The sequence below is a fragment of the Temnothorax curvispinosus genome, unplaced genomic scaffold, assembly GCF_003070985.1.
Source record: "Temnothorax curvispinosus isolate PA1 unplaced genomic scaffold, ASM307098v1 QBEX01004104.1, whole genome shotgun sequence".
Taxonomy (NCBI): Eukaryota; Metazoa; Arthropoda; class Insecta; order Hymenoptera; family Formicidae; genus Temnothorax; species Temnothorax curvispinosus.
In genome coordinates this window covers 431,885-448,060 of record NW_020213884.1, presented here as the reverse complement: position 1 = coordinate 448,060, position 16,176 = coordinate 431,885, and the positions used below count along the sequence as shown (strand labels likewise).

The following is a 16,176-nucleotide window of genomic DNA, read 5'->3' as shown; positions in this document are numbered from 1 at the left end:
TCCAGCAACCCCTGAGTATCTCATGTTACGAGCACCACGCCTTGCGGTTTCACGATCACCAAATCTAATCTCTACAATTGAGCAACTCAACATATCCCGTATTTTCTTATTAATACGATCTTACTCTATCACTGCATGCAGAACTTATTGTCAAATATTTATTAATTATATAATAATTATATAATATAATAAACAAGGTTTAAAGACTCATATCCATGGTACTTGACAACATCCAATTTCAGAATTTCTTTCTCTGCAACGACTACACGCACGATCAAACAATGAATTTTCCACTAAATAGGTTTTACCCCAAGGGCAATAAGTTCATGGTGGAACCAACAGATAGGGCCTATTAGTTTAGCAGAAACCTCGCTGTTGCATATTAAAAGCCTATCTCATAATAGAGGACTTTCCTCTACTTCAAATATACTTGAACCTAGAATGGATTCGAATCCTTTATGAATACCTCGAAATACGAAAATATTACTTCCAAATAAACTCAAAGTTGGATCAAATATGTTCGAACCTTTTATAAGTACCTTACTCAAAATTTAATGTGTGAAACATAATGTGTATGTATGTACACACAAATATCTCTTTATTACAATTTTACATGGTAACTTATATATTTTAATAACATAGTATATTTGAATATTACTTGTAAAAGATTCAATTCTTTACGATAGAACCTACTTCTAAGATAGGTATACATTCCAAATCTTGCAGGCATTCATTCTAAAATTCGAAACTAACTAATCGAGATTCGACTACTTTGCAAGTATGATGTATGAAATATTGTTTCTTATGAACTAAACTCAAACTAAAAAAAAATAAAACTTAATTATTGAATTTGACTTAGATTTTTATGTACATATTGAACTTAATCCCAAGCGCACACACAACTGGCATACTGCGCTGACACAAAACTACTGCGTAGTTTACATTTATTAATAACTAAAATCAGTCTTTATCAGTTAGACAGTAATTCTTAATCTCTCATAAAACACTATATTATAAAAATTTTAAACATTTTTTTAACTGTTTTAAATTTGCACATCTCTATAGCATATAAATTTAAGCACTACCTATAGCAATTATACTGGCCGAATAATGTTTCCATCAGATCTTCTAGCAACACAAGATGCCGGAAATGCTCAAACTAACAGACTTCTCTCGACGCGGGTTTTCATCGTTACGCTTCTCGAGTTTAACAGCTCGCTCGCAATTGTTTGCTTGTCTCTTGTCGCGGCAGTAAGTCGCTGAGATTTTTCGAAATGAGACACAGAGAGAAAGAGAAAGAGAGAGAAAGAGAGAGCGGGGAGAGGAAGAAAGAGTAAGATGGGAAAGAAAATACAATAAAGCAGGCGCGTGAGAGAGGGAGAGCGAACGAGATACTGCAAAAACTGAGCACACGGATTTTTACGAGCTACTCGCGAAACGGAAGTCGATAAAAGAAGAGCGAACTGTTTCCCACTTTCGCTTGTACTGTAATTAATTATGAAACGTTCGGTGAGAAGCGGGGACAAGCAGAGAGAGTTGGAGGAGGACGGTTAGGCGATACGAGCGGCTATAAAAAATTCTCTGTACGAGGCGCAGTCACCTCGTGGCCGCACTCGAGCGTGCATTCGCTCGGACGCAGCGCTGTGACAGCGGGATTTTTCCGATCGTCCTATATATGTGAATAAGGGGAGAATTTATAGCAGCAATAGTTAACCGGTATATAGCGGCGACGTTAATGCTCTTGAATATAAGCAGAACGATAACGTTAATGCGGTCGATTAAAACGACGTTTCTCAGCCGTTTATGTGAATGATGTAATGCCCGAACGGGGAATGGCGGAACGTTAACAAACAAATGCATATATGTGTATTATAATATATGGATATTTTATTAATATTACCAAATCATAATCAAATATTAGGAATTTTAGAGAACAGAATTTCAAACAGAGAAAAAGAGGGGGAGAGAGAAAGAGAGAGATAAGAATTTAATTACGCGTGGAAATATTCATGCATTTACAATGTACGGTATCGAAGCAATCCATAAGAGATACGAAATTTCGACAACCACGGAAGCTATTTCGAAAGAGCCCGGGTCACAATGCTGCCGTATTGCCTCACTCGGCGTCGAGATAGACGAGGATTTTTGCAATCGCGACCGCCGAATGAAAACCTTTGACAGCGGCCATTTCTGAAAGTGCTCCAGCATCTTTGAGAATTTCGCCCGTCGCCCAAAGAGAGATGAAAGGGATTCGTATTCCCCGTTACGGTATTGCGCGATACATCAAACGTAAAACAAATTTGTGCGCGCACGGGGGACGCATTGTGATATCATAAGGTATCATAAGCGACGCTCGTGACCCTCTTTACCGCCGGCGCGGCGCGGCGTTCTCTCGTCCGTTCATCTCACGGGATGTAATCCCGCGCTGGCAACGACATTTCCGGTATATATGTATAGTAATGCGAAAAGACATTTCCACGGTGGCGATTCAATTCTCAACACCGTGTACTGAGACAGTATAGATGCGCTCGAAGGAGAAAATATTATTTGACATGCGATATATTGCTTTGTCATAAACGACAAAGAAACATCTTTTGGAGAGAACTCTAGAGAAGTAACTGAGCTCTTTTCTATAATAACTTAAATATCCAAACTTGTATACATGTAAAAACTGCCATTTATTTATAATTTATGATGCATTTATAATTTGTTTCTATAATTTTAGGTTAACGTTAACTTAAAAAAAATAAGATTCTATTTAACTTAGATTTTTTACTTTAAGATAATATTAATTCTATCTTCCATAATGAAATTACATATAGTGTGATAAAACAAGAAATTTTATTATTTTTTATTTAATTCTGGAAAGTAAAAAATTTACGGTCTGTTTTATGTGTGACATTTATCTTACCAAAAATATCTTTCATTAATTTCTTTATACTAAAAAGTTTAATTGCAAAAAGTTGTTACAGTAAGACAAATGTAATCAAATGTCCAATAATAGCTAAAAAATGTATGGAGAGAAATTAATTAAACAAAGCGAATCGTAAGAGCAGGGTGGATATATCATGTCGCAAATTGGTGAAATCAAAAGGTTGCTTTACGCTCTTTTTTACGCGCAATGCACGGCTGATGATCACATCGTTTGATTAATCAAAAAACTCGATTCATCTCGGCACAGCTTTATCGACGTATTAACGGCGACAGAATTTACGCTTTATATGCACATGCTCGGCAATTTACCGTGTTTGTGGTCGCGAAAAAATTCGCATAGCAAACAATCGATAAAATATGGTGGTCGTCATTGGTCGCCATCAAATCTCTATGCGTTTAAATGAACGGAATTGAGAATTGCGGAATTTGTGCAAATTCGGACGTATTATAAAAGTTATTGGAAGCTCAAAGCTTTTTACGTTTCAACGGTCCTTGAATTTTTATATTTTTTAGCAACATAATTTCTTACAATAAGTTGATTGATATTTGAACAAACATTTTTCCTCTATTTTATTCTTTAATATCTGCGATTTAATTATAGACACATCTTATACAATGTAAACTAATGCAAATTAAGCTGACAAATTTTTAAAAACTTTCTCAATCGCTTTTAATTTCAAATTGATACATTGGTATTGAAATGTGCGTCTCTCGATGCAGTTTTCTATATTTGGATTTATATTCGCAAAAATTATATTTTTTCTGAAAAGATTGCAATTTTTAGTACTTTTTTACTAATTTCATTATCGTACCAACTAACTTCTCGACGTTATATACAATTTAAATTTCGCCCGAAACGCGAATTATCCATCTAAAATGAAAGAAAAAAACTCATTCTGACGTCATAATTTATTTGTGCTGATTTATGACGAGTCGGTACAGGCGCCCGTTTTATTCACGACTCTTCGTTCTCATTCAAACTATCCGTGCGCGCTTAATGAAATATAATTTGTCGTCGTCGGAGAGTTTCACGTCGGCTAGTTATAAATAACGGAAACGCTTTATCGCGGGGATATTAAATCATTGCGCGTACTCTCGCTTTTTTTTCTCTCTCGCGCTCACCATCTTGCGAGCAGCGTTTTGTCGCGCGGTAATTTGCCGTAATAACGACGAATTTCCTGAATTTTTCGGCGCTGGCGAACTGATCTCAATGGAATTTCCCTTTTTATTTTTCTTCCTTTTCCCCACACCGCCACCGTAACGTCGGGTTTTAATCTTGCCCGCCGCGCTGCGGCGCGAGAAAAATGTTACAGGTGCATTCTTTATGTGCGGACTGGCGCGTTTTAATATGTACGGCGTCGATCTTGTTTCAGGATCTGGCATCAAGGTGCCGATGGCCATTCTGAATTGCCTCTACGCCCGCCAATTGTGCTACGAGGATCCGTCATGCAGCGCCATTTTGGAAATTATACCGAGAGTCTGCGGTCCGGAATTAGGTAAGTTAAACAATTTAAGTCACTTTTTCTTAGCAATACATAATTAATTCATTTTTGTCATATATATATAAATAATCGTTAATAACACTTTATTTATACTGCGACGCTAACCATCATGCATACTTATTACGGTTTAAATTCGAATTAACAATAATTGAATCGGTGATAATCAAGGAAATTGATCATATGCATTATTATTATAATTAGGTCGTATAATTTTAACTTCTATGCACTACATTTTAATTTGATGCTGGAGAATGAGACGTTTTATTTTATATTCTAATTAATTATCTAATACCCAACTTCTTATCGATTAGTTTAAATATATATTTTACAGAATTTATAATTACATGCTTATATAGCATCAACTGTAATAATTTGTTTACGTAACAGACTCATATGTCTTATTTTCGAATCTCTGATATTATGCGTTTTTTAAATAAATATTATCGATTGCAATTTATTACATTTATCTTAATTAGAAAATTAGATTTATTTTTTGTAAATTAAATGGTATTTGTACACAATGTAATATTTACAATATACTTATATAACATTAAATTAAATACGAAAACTTGGACGTAATTTCGAATATATGCAAATATTATTTGCTCGTCAATTGAAAATAATCACGAGATGAAAGCGCAATCGACGCGTCTTACTTGCGTGTTTTTTACATACATGCAATATATTACTCACGCAGATTATATTAGCTATAATTCACCCAACGTGAATCGATAAGTCGAAAAGCCTGCGCAAATATAAAAGTCGCTATCGGATGCAATCCATTCGTTCTGCAAAATAAAAACCGAAGCATTCGCTCTGCATCGGCATTGTCCCTTCCATTTTTATTTATATAATCCATTATTCATGCTTCGAACAAACATGGTGTCGGTTCTTAATAGAGAACTGAGATATAGTTCGGCATAATCTGTCGTCACAGTTTACAGGAAAATTCTGGCAAGTCGAGAGCCTTTAGTTTTCTATAATATATAGGTCATGCAATACTGCTAGCTTCGCACAATATATTATTCATACATTCCATTCTTGTAATAATCATAGGCCCTAATGGATCGCACATGATTCGTAAAATCTCATATTAGTCCATGTAAAATAAAAGGCAGCTCGCGAGCGCGACAGCGTCACATTTGAAATTTTGCGACGTTGCGTCGTGGCGCCCCGTTTCCGCATTTCCATAAAATTTGCATGCGGATTCCGAAATCCCGAGGAATTTCTTATGGAAAACGATGATGACATTAATGTCTGAATTTTGAATTCTGTGTGGAAAATACCATGTGGAACTCCCAGAAGTATCTTGCTGGCAATTTTTATAGGTAAATATTAATTTACAGAAATTATTTGGAATTTGTCGTTTTTAGTTCATGCGGGTACTTGACGGAGTTTACTTTAATATTTATAGTAAGTAAATTCTTATTGATTCTGTTGATATAAGGATAACATCTCAAGATGTTATCTTTGTAACATTTGGGGCAATGTAACGAAATGCAGAGGATGTATAAAAAGTTCCAAAATATCTAAAAAAAATATAAGTTTTAAGAAAAAAATATTTCAGACAAAATTGTAGGGTTTAAAATTTTTAAACCCTACAACTTTGTCTGAAATATTTTTTTCATAAAACTTATATATTTTTTTTAGATATTTGGGTCGACCTGGAACTTTTTATACACCCTGGAAATGTTATCCCAATATCTTTTACGTAACTTTGAGAATTCTTTATTTCCAAACTTGTCGATTTTTTTTTTTTTATAAATCAAATTTGCAATGCCTCACTTTTTCCTCGGAATGATTATGAATTATAATAGATAACACGACGAGCGTCTCATATCGGACGTTGATAAATAAAAGGTATCGCTCGTCGCACCGTTCTTAAAATAGAAGTAAAAGCCTCAGTAGGTTTTCCGAAGCTAAAAGCTTTCCGAAAGCAGTGCCATTTGTTTTACTTTCGCCCGAGCGATTACATGATAGATTATTCACGTAACTTCTCGGTATCAGAAAGGAGCGCGAAAGCCGCGACATAAATCACAATGGACGGTGTCTTTGTTTTAAAAAGCCGCGTGCGCGCACTTCCACTCTGTATCGAACGAAATAAAATATATAACGGCGTTCGTGCGCGCTCGCTCGAAAAGGCGAACTGCTTTTTAATGCAACACACGCCATTTTGCATTTTGCACGTCGACAACGGACGAGAGAGGTCCGCGAGAGCCTCGAGAGCGCGTTTCTTGCGACACGACCGCGGTATTCCGTTTGCGATTAAGAAATAGACGGAAGAAAGTGACGACGAAGCTTTGTGACTATAGTATTATTATTTACACGTAAATGCATTTTTATGTGACAGTAATGAGCTGAAGAACTAAGTCTACTTTTAAGTAAAGTTTTTAAAGTACTTGAGAATCTAGTAATTCATTTTCATATAATTTTGCATCAAATTTGATATTAATTTGCATAAAAGAATAATATTGCGCGTGGACATTTGTATTTCTATTCTCAAAAATCCATCTAATCATAAAATTCATAAGACTGATAGCATTCAAGCACACCAATCTTACTTGTATATTTCAAGACTTTTTTTACACAAAAAAGTTCCTTTGTCTATTTCTCTCATATAATGTATGTTTTTATTAAAATGTAATTTTTATTTTAATTAAGTTTTATATATATTTCTTGAAAATGAGAAATTTATATGATAAGTAAGAATAATTATTGAATTTTTGCTTTTTCTTAATAACATATATATCCTTTCAACTTGACAATTAGAGACATCTAGGGTGACAAGAGAATTTAGCGGTGTCGAGGATAACTTACAGTTTGCACCGCGATCGTCCGTAACGCGATTTCCATTCAGATGCGACGACGGAAAGAGATGCGACTGAGAAGAGAAATAACGAAGGTGGGAAGAACGGGGTCGTCGACCGTCTTCTCTCGAGCTGTCCTCGTTTTCTCTCTCTCGTTACGATTGGAGGTGGTGAGGTGGAGAACTCAACTCCATACCTTTCGATTTCGTCATTGAATTAATCACTCCCACGGGAACAATTATTCTGGAGGAGCTTAAGTAAGTCGGCCGTGGAGGTTTAAAAATAATGCTTCTCGGCGCGACGATTGAGTGTAACAAATTGTTGCGATTTAATAATTAATCTTTTTTTTTATTATATTTACTACATATTAACGAGGAAAAGAAAACGTGAGAGATGGAAATGTTTATTATTTATTGTCTCGGGCAAGATTTTTGCAATGAACAATTCATGCGATTAAACGTGCAACAGCGTCAACGTGAAATGCAACGAGTTACGCATTTTTTCGATAATTATAATGTAATTATACACATGCGTAATTATATTACATGCGCGAGTAACTTGAACAAAAGTAAATAACTAAATGTTAATCCGACCATAAATTAATGAATTTTAATTCTCACATTCTGCTTGTCATAGAGTAGAGTTTAAAATGATATTCCTGTCACAGAGTTACGTTTTAAACAATTAAGAAAAGATGTTCTAAATTGATGCTTAGTTATATTAAACATCACTCATGCTGAAATTTTATCGGTGATTATTCTATATCGCGTGATTAGTTTAAAACGTATAACGTAACAATTAAAGTAACATTTTCGATTTTATTAAAATATTTTGAAAAATAGCAAGGATGACCTCGTTTTGATTCTTGCAAAATGATGTATTGATATACTTTTAAAATTTAATCTTTCCTTTCTCGTTTGCTGAAATTTAATTCTAACTTTGGAGACAGCTAGAATAAAGTACAGTGAATTATACTGATCCAAATTAAATTTACAGGTTTGAATTTGGGGTGACTTTTAGATTTAAAAATAAAACGAACAAATTAATTAGATGTCTATCCAATTTATAAACTTGAGTGTCAACAATATAATTAACTTGGATTTATATATTAATAATATTTAAGGCTTTAGTTGCCCTTGGTATAGTAAATGTATGGAGTCTTCTCCAAAAGACTTATAACTAATTACGTTTGGAAGTTCTTTCTGAAAATTTGTCAATTTTGCAAATGTCAAAAACGGCACATTTTATATACATATTACTCTCGTTTTACTTACACAAAAATATTTACTAAATTATAAAGCTATAACGCTATTTTGACAATTTCTGATAATAAAAATGTTAATAATCATATTACATAAAAATAAACTGTAATTAACAACAAGATAAACGGTAAGATTCGCGCGACCAAAATTTCGACTAATTTCTCTTACTAATGACGAAAGCCATTTATGCACGAATTGTAGCGATAACATTGCAGCTGTGATAACACGACTATTCGATTACACGGAGATATCTGTGTGCAGAAGGTCTTCATTTTCTGCATAACATGATTTATCTTGATCGCAAAATTATATTTAGTTTGCTATACATAATTAGTTTACTATCATGTATTTTTTATTTTGCCAGTCAATATTATGCACATCTGCAATTCACGATATCATTACGTAGATGTAGATAATCATTATCATTACTTGTAAAATTAACCTCTTATTACGTTAATCCACGATTACATCATATTTCTTTCTTTTTTAATCTCAACAAGAAAAATATATTTATCACGATACTTATCACATTTTAATAAAATTAAAGCATGATATTGTTTTGGGTATAGTACTGTTAAATACAGTTTACGTATTTAGAATAAAGCATGATCAGATTTCCGATGCTGTGATTATGATATTATTACCGTATCTCATAGCGCGTAATTTAATAGTCCTCATACAAACGAAATTATATCGTATCTTTCACGTTGTTATTAATTGAATGAAATATTTGTCACGTCAAATCGTATTATCAAATAGTTCGTGCAAAAGCTCAATAAATAGATTTACATAATAGTATCAGAACATTTCTTCAAAAATTAGCAGTTTTTATGAAACTTGCATGCTTATAAGGGTTTATATATTTTTCTATTTTGTCTTTTTATATACTAATTGTAAAATATTCTAATATTCTAATATTTCAATATCTACACTGAGAAACCCATTTGGTTGGAATAATGAAATTTTGGTTGACACAACATAAGTTATTTGTTTTTATATGAGCAAACAAATACTTTTGTTAGAAGAACAAAATAATTTTGTTGCAAGAATATGTACGTAGAACCAAATATTTTGTTCAAAGAACAAAAGATCCAATGCGGATACAATCAAATACGGGGATTACTTGTTTGAACAAACAAAGCAAATTGTGTACGGAGAAAATTAATTTGCTGGCACAGCAGATTTTATATGTTGCGAACGTTGTTGGGCACGAATCGTAAGTACAACAATAATTTTTGTTTTGATCAACACGAATTTAAATAATATTTGTTAAGGAAACAAAATACTTTTAACAAAAAAGTTGGTTTCTCTAAACAATCCAATTATTTGCAGAAATTTATTGATTTAGTTCAACGAAACAAAACTCGTCAACAAAAAATTTTGGTTTTATCAACTAATTGGGTTTCTTATTGTCAGTGTATGTATTATACCTTTTATTTTAATACTTTAATATTTTAATATCTATATATCTTTTTGATTGCACATTTTTTACATAAAAGAAGCTCTTAATTTTAAGCTTAGAAAATAGGAAATGTTGCAAACAGGAAGTATTAATATTTCCAATAATTTTTTCCTTAACAATGTTCCCAACTAACAATAAGAAAGAAATTTTTCTGTCCACTGCTTTCTTTCTGCGCCGAAATTCTATTTCTCCTTCAAATTTTTTCTATTGCCTTGTACCTATAACTTTCTCATTTCGGTGAAAAATTTTTCTATCCAGCAGCATCGCGACTTGAACAAATATTGCAAAAAACGAAATAAGGTTGGTCCGCATAGCTCATCTTACGAAATAGTGGATTGTGAAATAAGGGCTTGTAAACGGGATAACATTATCGGGACGGCGGCGGCGGCGGCCGGGACGCCCACTGCGGCGCGGCTTCGTAGGACGATAATAACCTGCGTGGGAACACGACGTTGTACATCGACAACTTCCGGCTGACCTGTTTCTAGCCCCTTCCACCGCCAAAATTTCAGCTTGGACGGGCCATGCCGGAAGCTCCGCTGAGATCGATAATCTCGATACGCGCGTTCTGGGAGCCCGCACTATTAACGGCCGCGGCCGGCCGATTGTGAGCCCAGCAAATATTCGCGGGTGCATTGATTCCGCGTACTCACATTATATTTTTCTAAGATTTTCAAAAAAAAACAGTTTCTATTTTTGTCGCTCGAAATTTACCGGAATAGTTATAATCGTTTATAAGATATAATATTCTAATTGTATAGAAAAAGATAATATTTAGTCAAATATCTATTTGCAAATTAATCTATCGATTTAGCTGAATTGATAATATTAACATGATTCAAACACGTCGCGATAACACACTAATAAGATATATCATATTAGACAGATATACGCACTGACAGACAATGAATCCACAACGCAAAAGAATAAAAATAAGTCGGTAAATGATTAAATTAAACGAGAAAGCGTGATGAAACGAGGAATATGTCGAGGTTCGTTATTGTCCCGCGGGATAATCATTTGCGTCGATAGAGAGGGTAGACAGGAAAGGGATCCCGCACAGTAGTCGATAACATTCATCTTATGGATCACTGAAGTGCGAAATAAGGGTCGTGGATTACGTTACAACGCCATTCACGGTCACTCGGGCGACATTAACGATCTGCACGGAAACACGAATTATGCATGCTAGCGCGGCCTGTACGATTCATATTCCCGCAGTCTCGGGCCGAGTAAACTCGCATAACGAGTGGTAAATTTAACTACAATGCCTCCTTGCCTTCACCGAGGTATATTCGAAGGGCCTGAGAACTCTTTAATAAGCAAACTTCTTATCTTTTTACGAGAATATATGCTACGATCGTGTTGGCGTTAAGTTAAATTATATGTTAGCAAAGTTTGGAAAAAGAATTAATTAATTATGAAAATATATTTTTATTATTAAAATTTGAGATTAGTTAAAAAATTGAGATTTGAGATAATGGATTGAAAGAAGACAGATAATTAAATGTAACTTTAGAAACATAATATGTGTAAAGTATTAGAAATTTTTTTTATTAATAATGCTAGAAGGAACATCACCGAATAAAAAATAAAGATAACTTATCTTCTTCTTTATGTTACACATATTAGGATTTTTTATGTAATTTAATAAAATATATAATATATTTTTTTTATTTTGCATATATTTAATTACGAACGTTACACTCGTTTTTATAACATTAAATTGCGGTCGGTTTGTAACTGGGCCAGTAAACATAATTACTTGGTAAATTACTGAAGATGTCACGCATTTAAATTAAAGTTTATTTTTGTTAACATATTCTAACTAAATTTTATAGTCGCAGAGGTAATAATTTAGACAATTAAAAAATTAACATAAGTAATACAAAGTAATGGTTAAAACTGCAGTTACAATATATATCTCGAAATATAGTACGATTCAAACAAATACAGTACTGCGATTTTTACTTTTTATTAATGTTGCACTGAACAATACATAGTTTGTAAGTCATATATTGTGCTCGTCCATCACGAAAAGCCAGTATAATATCACTCAAAAACATGCAGTTTAAAAAAAATCTGTTTTTATGTTTTCTAATAGCCAATAAAAATACAAAAAAAAGACAATACATGGGGTTTCACGAACATGTAAAAAAAAAGCTGGCGCGGCCTAAAAACTGGTTCGAAATGATGGGCAATGCGCTTTTTCGGCCAGTACGGCATGTTTCGGCCGGCATGATGAACAGATTGCAACGATGGTGCATGTAACGCATCTCTGATGGTTGCGCGTCCACACTAATCCTGCGGGATGCACTTCGAAAGTTTTATATTCTAAGTGCAATTGGAGAGTTCGCGGGTGTGTTTCACGAAAGTTGTATACGACTTGTGTGACGAAGTTCCGGTAACTTATTTACGACACAATCGCGACTCGAAAACGATGTAACAATAATGCAATACCGCTGATAATCGCGAGAAGATCTATCTCTGTCCTTAAGAAAACGTACATATTTACCTGGTCATCGTACATTTTATAATTTTTTTAAAATAGGAAATTAATTCTTAATATCTGAAAACATGTTAAAATATATTTGAAAAATACTTTAATATATGTTTTCGATCATTAAGAATTAATTTCTTAGATTAAAGGGACGATGTAAAAAATCTTATAAACAGTTTTTTTATATAAATCTCGTATTACATAGTGTTGTAAGCTATAAAAAATACATAAACTTTTGTATTTTTTTCAACACTTTTTCTCTTATGGTTTCCGAGACATTAATGAAATATGAAGTCAGATTTTTTTACGAAGTATTTTTATCCTTAGAATTGTTTATCAGCCAAAGCAGAAAACATAATTAGATTTACATGTACTTTTTTTCTGTAAAATTTTAGATCTTAGAATTTTTTAGGTTGCCGAATCTTTCTTATAAGTTATTGTGAACCCTTGTGCAAGTTATGTAGCAAATTTTTTAAATGTTATAACACAAATTAAACATTTCGTTTAATTGATAACAATACAAAAAATAAAATAATTAGATACCATTGGAAAAAGATAGATAAATAAACTAGATAATAAAATAAACTAGAAAATTAAGATAGATAAACTTACAAATTGATTTTGTAAAATTTATTGATAAGTTGTTCAATATTAACTTATAACATTTCCATCAACGTCTATGGACTCGAATTAATGTGTTATTAATATATATTATTAGATTTTATAAATTACTTTATACATAATTTTCTTTATGTCTAATTTAATACTAACGTCTTTAAAATTGTGTCGTTTATTAAATTTTGAAATTTTTACATAAAATATTTATTTAATTTTTTATGATTACATTTTTACTAATAGATTTGGATTAGTCGGAACAAAATTAGACTATGGAAAATAATTAATCTATATTTTATTTTAATTCTTTATTAACACAGGTACTAAGCAGATTCTGACGTTTTTAATATAAAGCGTCCCAAATTTTTATTTGACATACAGATTATGAACCAATCACAGAGCTGTATTAGCATCTTAAGACAGTCTTGAAATACAACTACTACTCAGCAACGTGGTGATAGATAAATTAAATAATTTTATACTCTCCGACGAGCACATAAGGTGAGTATTTAAAAATTGTATGTACAAAGATAGTGTAATTTTTAAGAAAAAATACCTGAAAAATTCTGTTAATATTTATAGTCTACAAAATATTCGGACATGGAAATTGGGACTCATCGATAAAGAGAAATAAAATCCACCAAACAATGTCCTAAGAATGTGAAATTGACAAACTGAAGAAAAAGACAACGGAATCTAAGATGATTTTTAACTGCCGTGGTTGATATATGATCGAGACAATAATACAATCAAAGAACAAATCTGCTTCCAAATAACAGCTGGTTCGTTCAGCTACCAACCGTTGACTGAAGTCAAAGCAAAATATAACTTACTTTTATTGTAGATATGGTAAAAAGCGTTGTGTGAGTGAAAGAAAGGAAGAGAAAAGGGGATTTAAATTAACTGCCAATATAAATTCGGAGAATATCTAACTAACTAAAATTTTTACGGTAAAAAAGTGAACGTAATGAGCAAAGTTTACTTAAAATTGAGACACCCATGATGCAGATACTCTGCCTGCTTGTAATTCCATTAGTTTGAAATGTCATATGTCAGTTTTATGAACCATTATAAATTCGGAGAATATCTAACTAACTAAAATTTTTACGATAGAAAAGTGAACGTAATGAGCAAAGTTTACTTAAAATTGAGACATCCATGATGCAGATACTCTGCCTGCTTGTAATTCCATTAGTTTGAAATGTCATATGTCAGTTTTATGAACCATTTCGGAAACTACTTTTTTTCTTGAATAAAAATCTTTCAATGTCTAAAATTTCCACATTCTTCCAATCAAATTTATGGTTATAATTGATATTACTATGTTTCGTATAGCATTAACTCATGCACAACTAATCGTATTTGACTTTTAAACCCCACTCTTTTTGTTGCTAATTAATTTTGATTACACATAAATTAGACGTTTCCGTTGACAAATAGACTCCCCATCGAGTGAAAAAGAACTTGTGGTTCTTTTATATATAATAGTCCGCCTCGTCGGCAAAATCTTTCGCAATGCCACACGAATAAATCCAAAAGGAAGTCCGGGAAATGGACGACATCTCGTACAAGGCGGTGAGGGTGCGCAAAAGGAGCTTTGCCGGTAGAATGTGTACACATTGACGCTTCCACAGAGCCGGAAATCCCGGGGACCGACTACTACCATCCATTCCGCCGATTCTGCCAAGGCAGCTGGTTAGCCGCCGCGGGCTGTCAAGCGCACAACCCGAACCCGAGTCCAAAGGCGCGTTTGGACCACTCAGGAGATTTCGGTCCGACTCCAAAGTGGAGGTTGTATTGCTCTTCTTGAACCGCACGTTCGTCGTTGCAAGTGCAGCAAGACGCACAACACCACGGCAAATGCCAATGCCGGAGTCACTGTCGCTGACTTGCAGACCGACCGCGATCGCGCGCGACCAATCGCGTTTTACCATGAAATTTTGCCGTTTCGCGAGCGTACGAAAATTTCGCGGAAAAGTGGCAACGCGAGATATTCGTGAAAAGTTTATCAGAAAATTCAGCGATTTTTGCGTAAAATCGACAGCAGAATGCAATAATGAATATTGAAAATTGCTTCTATGTTGAGATTTGCGCTGTAAAATACGTAGTATCTATACATTAATGTAAAATAATTTTTAATATTTTATACATATATTATGCAGTCACATATAATATTGCAAAATGATATTTCCACGGCAAAATGATATTGAGAATATTGGGAAAATCGAAAAATTTCTGAATTTTATTAGATATTTATTATTTATAATTGCTTACTTTTACTTATTATTTATAATTTTTACAACAAAGAGAGAAGTTTACTTGGATATTGTATAAAATAAACTTTTTGTTATATTATCTTTAATAATAAAAATGATATATAGTAATTATCACACACACACACACACACACACACACACACACACACACACACACAAAATGATTCATTATTTGAGACATATTAATTCTCTGTATTATTTATTTAAAATTACTATTATTTAATATTACTATTATTTATTTAAAATTATAAATAGTCAAAGAATTGCATAAATCTACAAGAGGAAATATCTGTCTTTCTCTAGTTTAAATCTTATATCAATTATTAAAAACATCTATATTTTATTGTAAAAGTAATGAGACAGTTTTCTCAATCGGATTTGATCAAGATATAAATTCCCAAAAATTTTTCTTTGTATTATATAAATTCGAGTTCGAGACTTTCGAGAGATCTGCTCTGACGAACATAGAACGTCAAATCTGATATGACAAACTGAAATTGCAAATATTGTCAAGATTTGCATATAAACTGATTTTTTAAACATACGGCCATCTTTTTTCTTTATTCGAAATGCAAGAAATATCCATGCAGTTTCTGTATTTTGGTTCACTATAAAGTCAGTTATTCCAAGCTCAAAAATCCTACTTTTAATCAAAATCCATCATTTAAAAGTTTATGAAATTTAATTCGTTTAATTAAAAAGAGGATGGATAATTGGAACAGTTTATATTATTTAGCTTAAAAAAAATCGATCATAAAGCAGAAGAAGAACATAAAACTTTTCAAAAAAGAATTTTTTGATAAATTTGAAATTAATCT

The 16,176-nt window shown here is 32.9% G+C and overlaps 1 protein-coding gene across 4 annotated transcripts in view; it reads left to right on the top strand.

Annotated features, from left to right (window-relative positions):
- The window catches only part of LOC112453169, a 331,828-nt gene that overhangs the window by 153,854 nt on the left and 161,798 nt on the right, over positions 1-16,176 (top strand). For all 4 annotated transcript variants that reach the window (XM_025013760.1, XM_025013759.1, XM_025013756.1 and 1 more), the window contains exon 2: positions 4,308-4,430. In XM_025013760.1, coding sequence (XP_024869528.1) covers positions 4,308-4,430 — 123 coding nt within the window. The remainder of the gene's footprint in view (positions 1-4,307; positions 4,431-16,176) is intronic.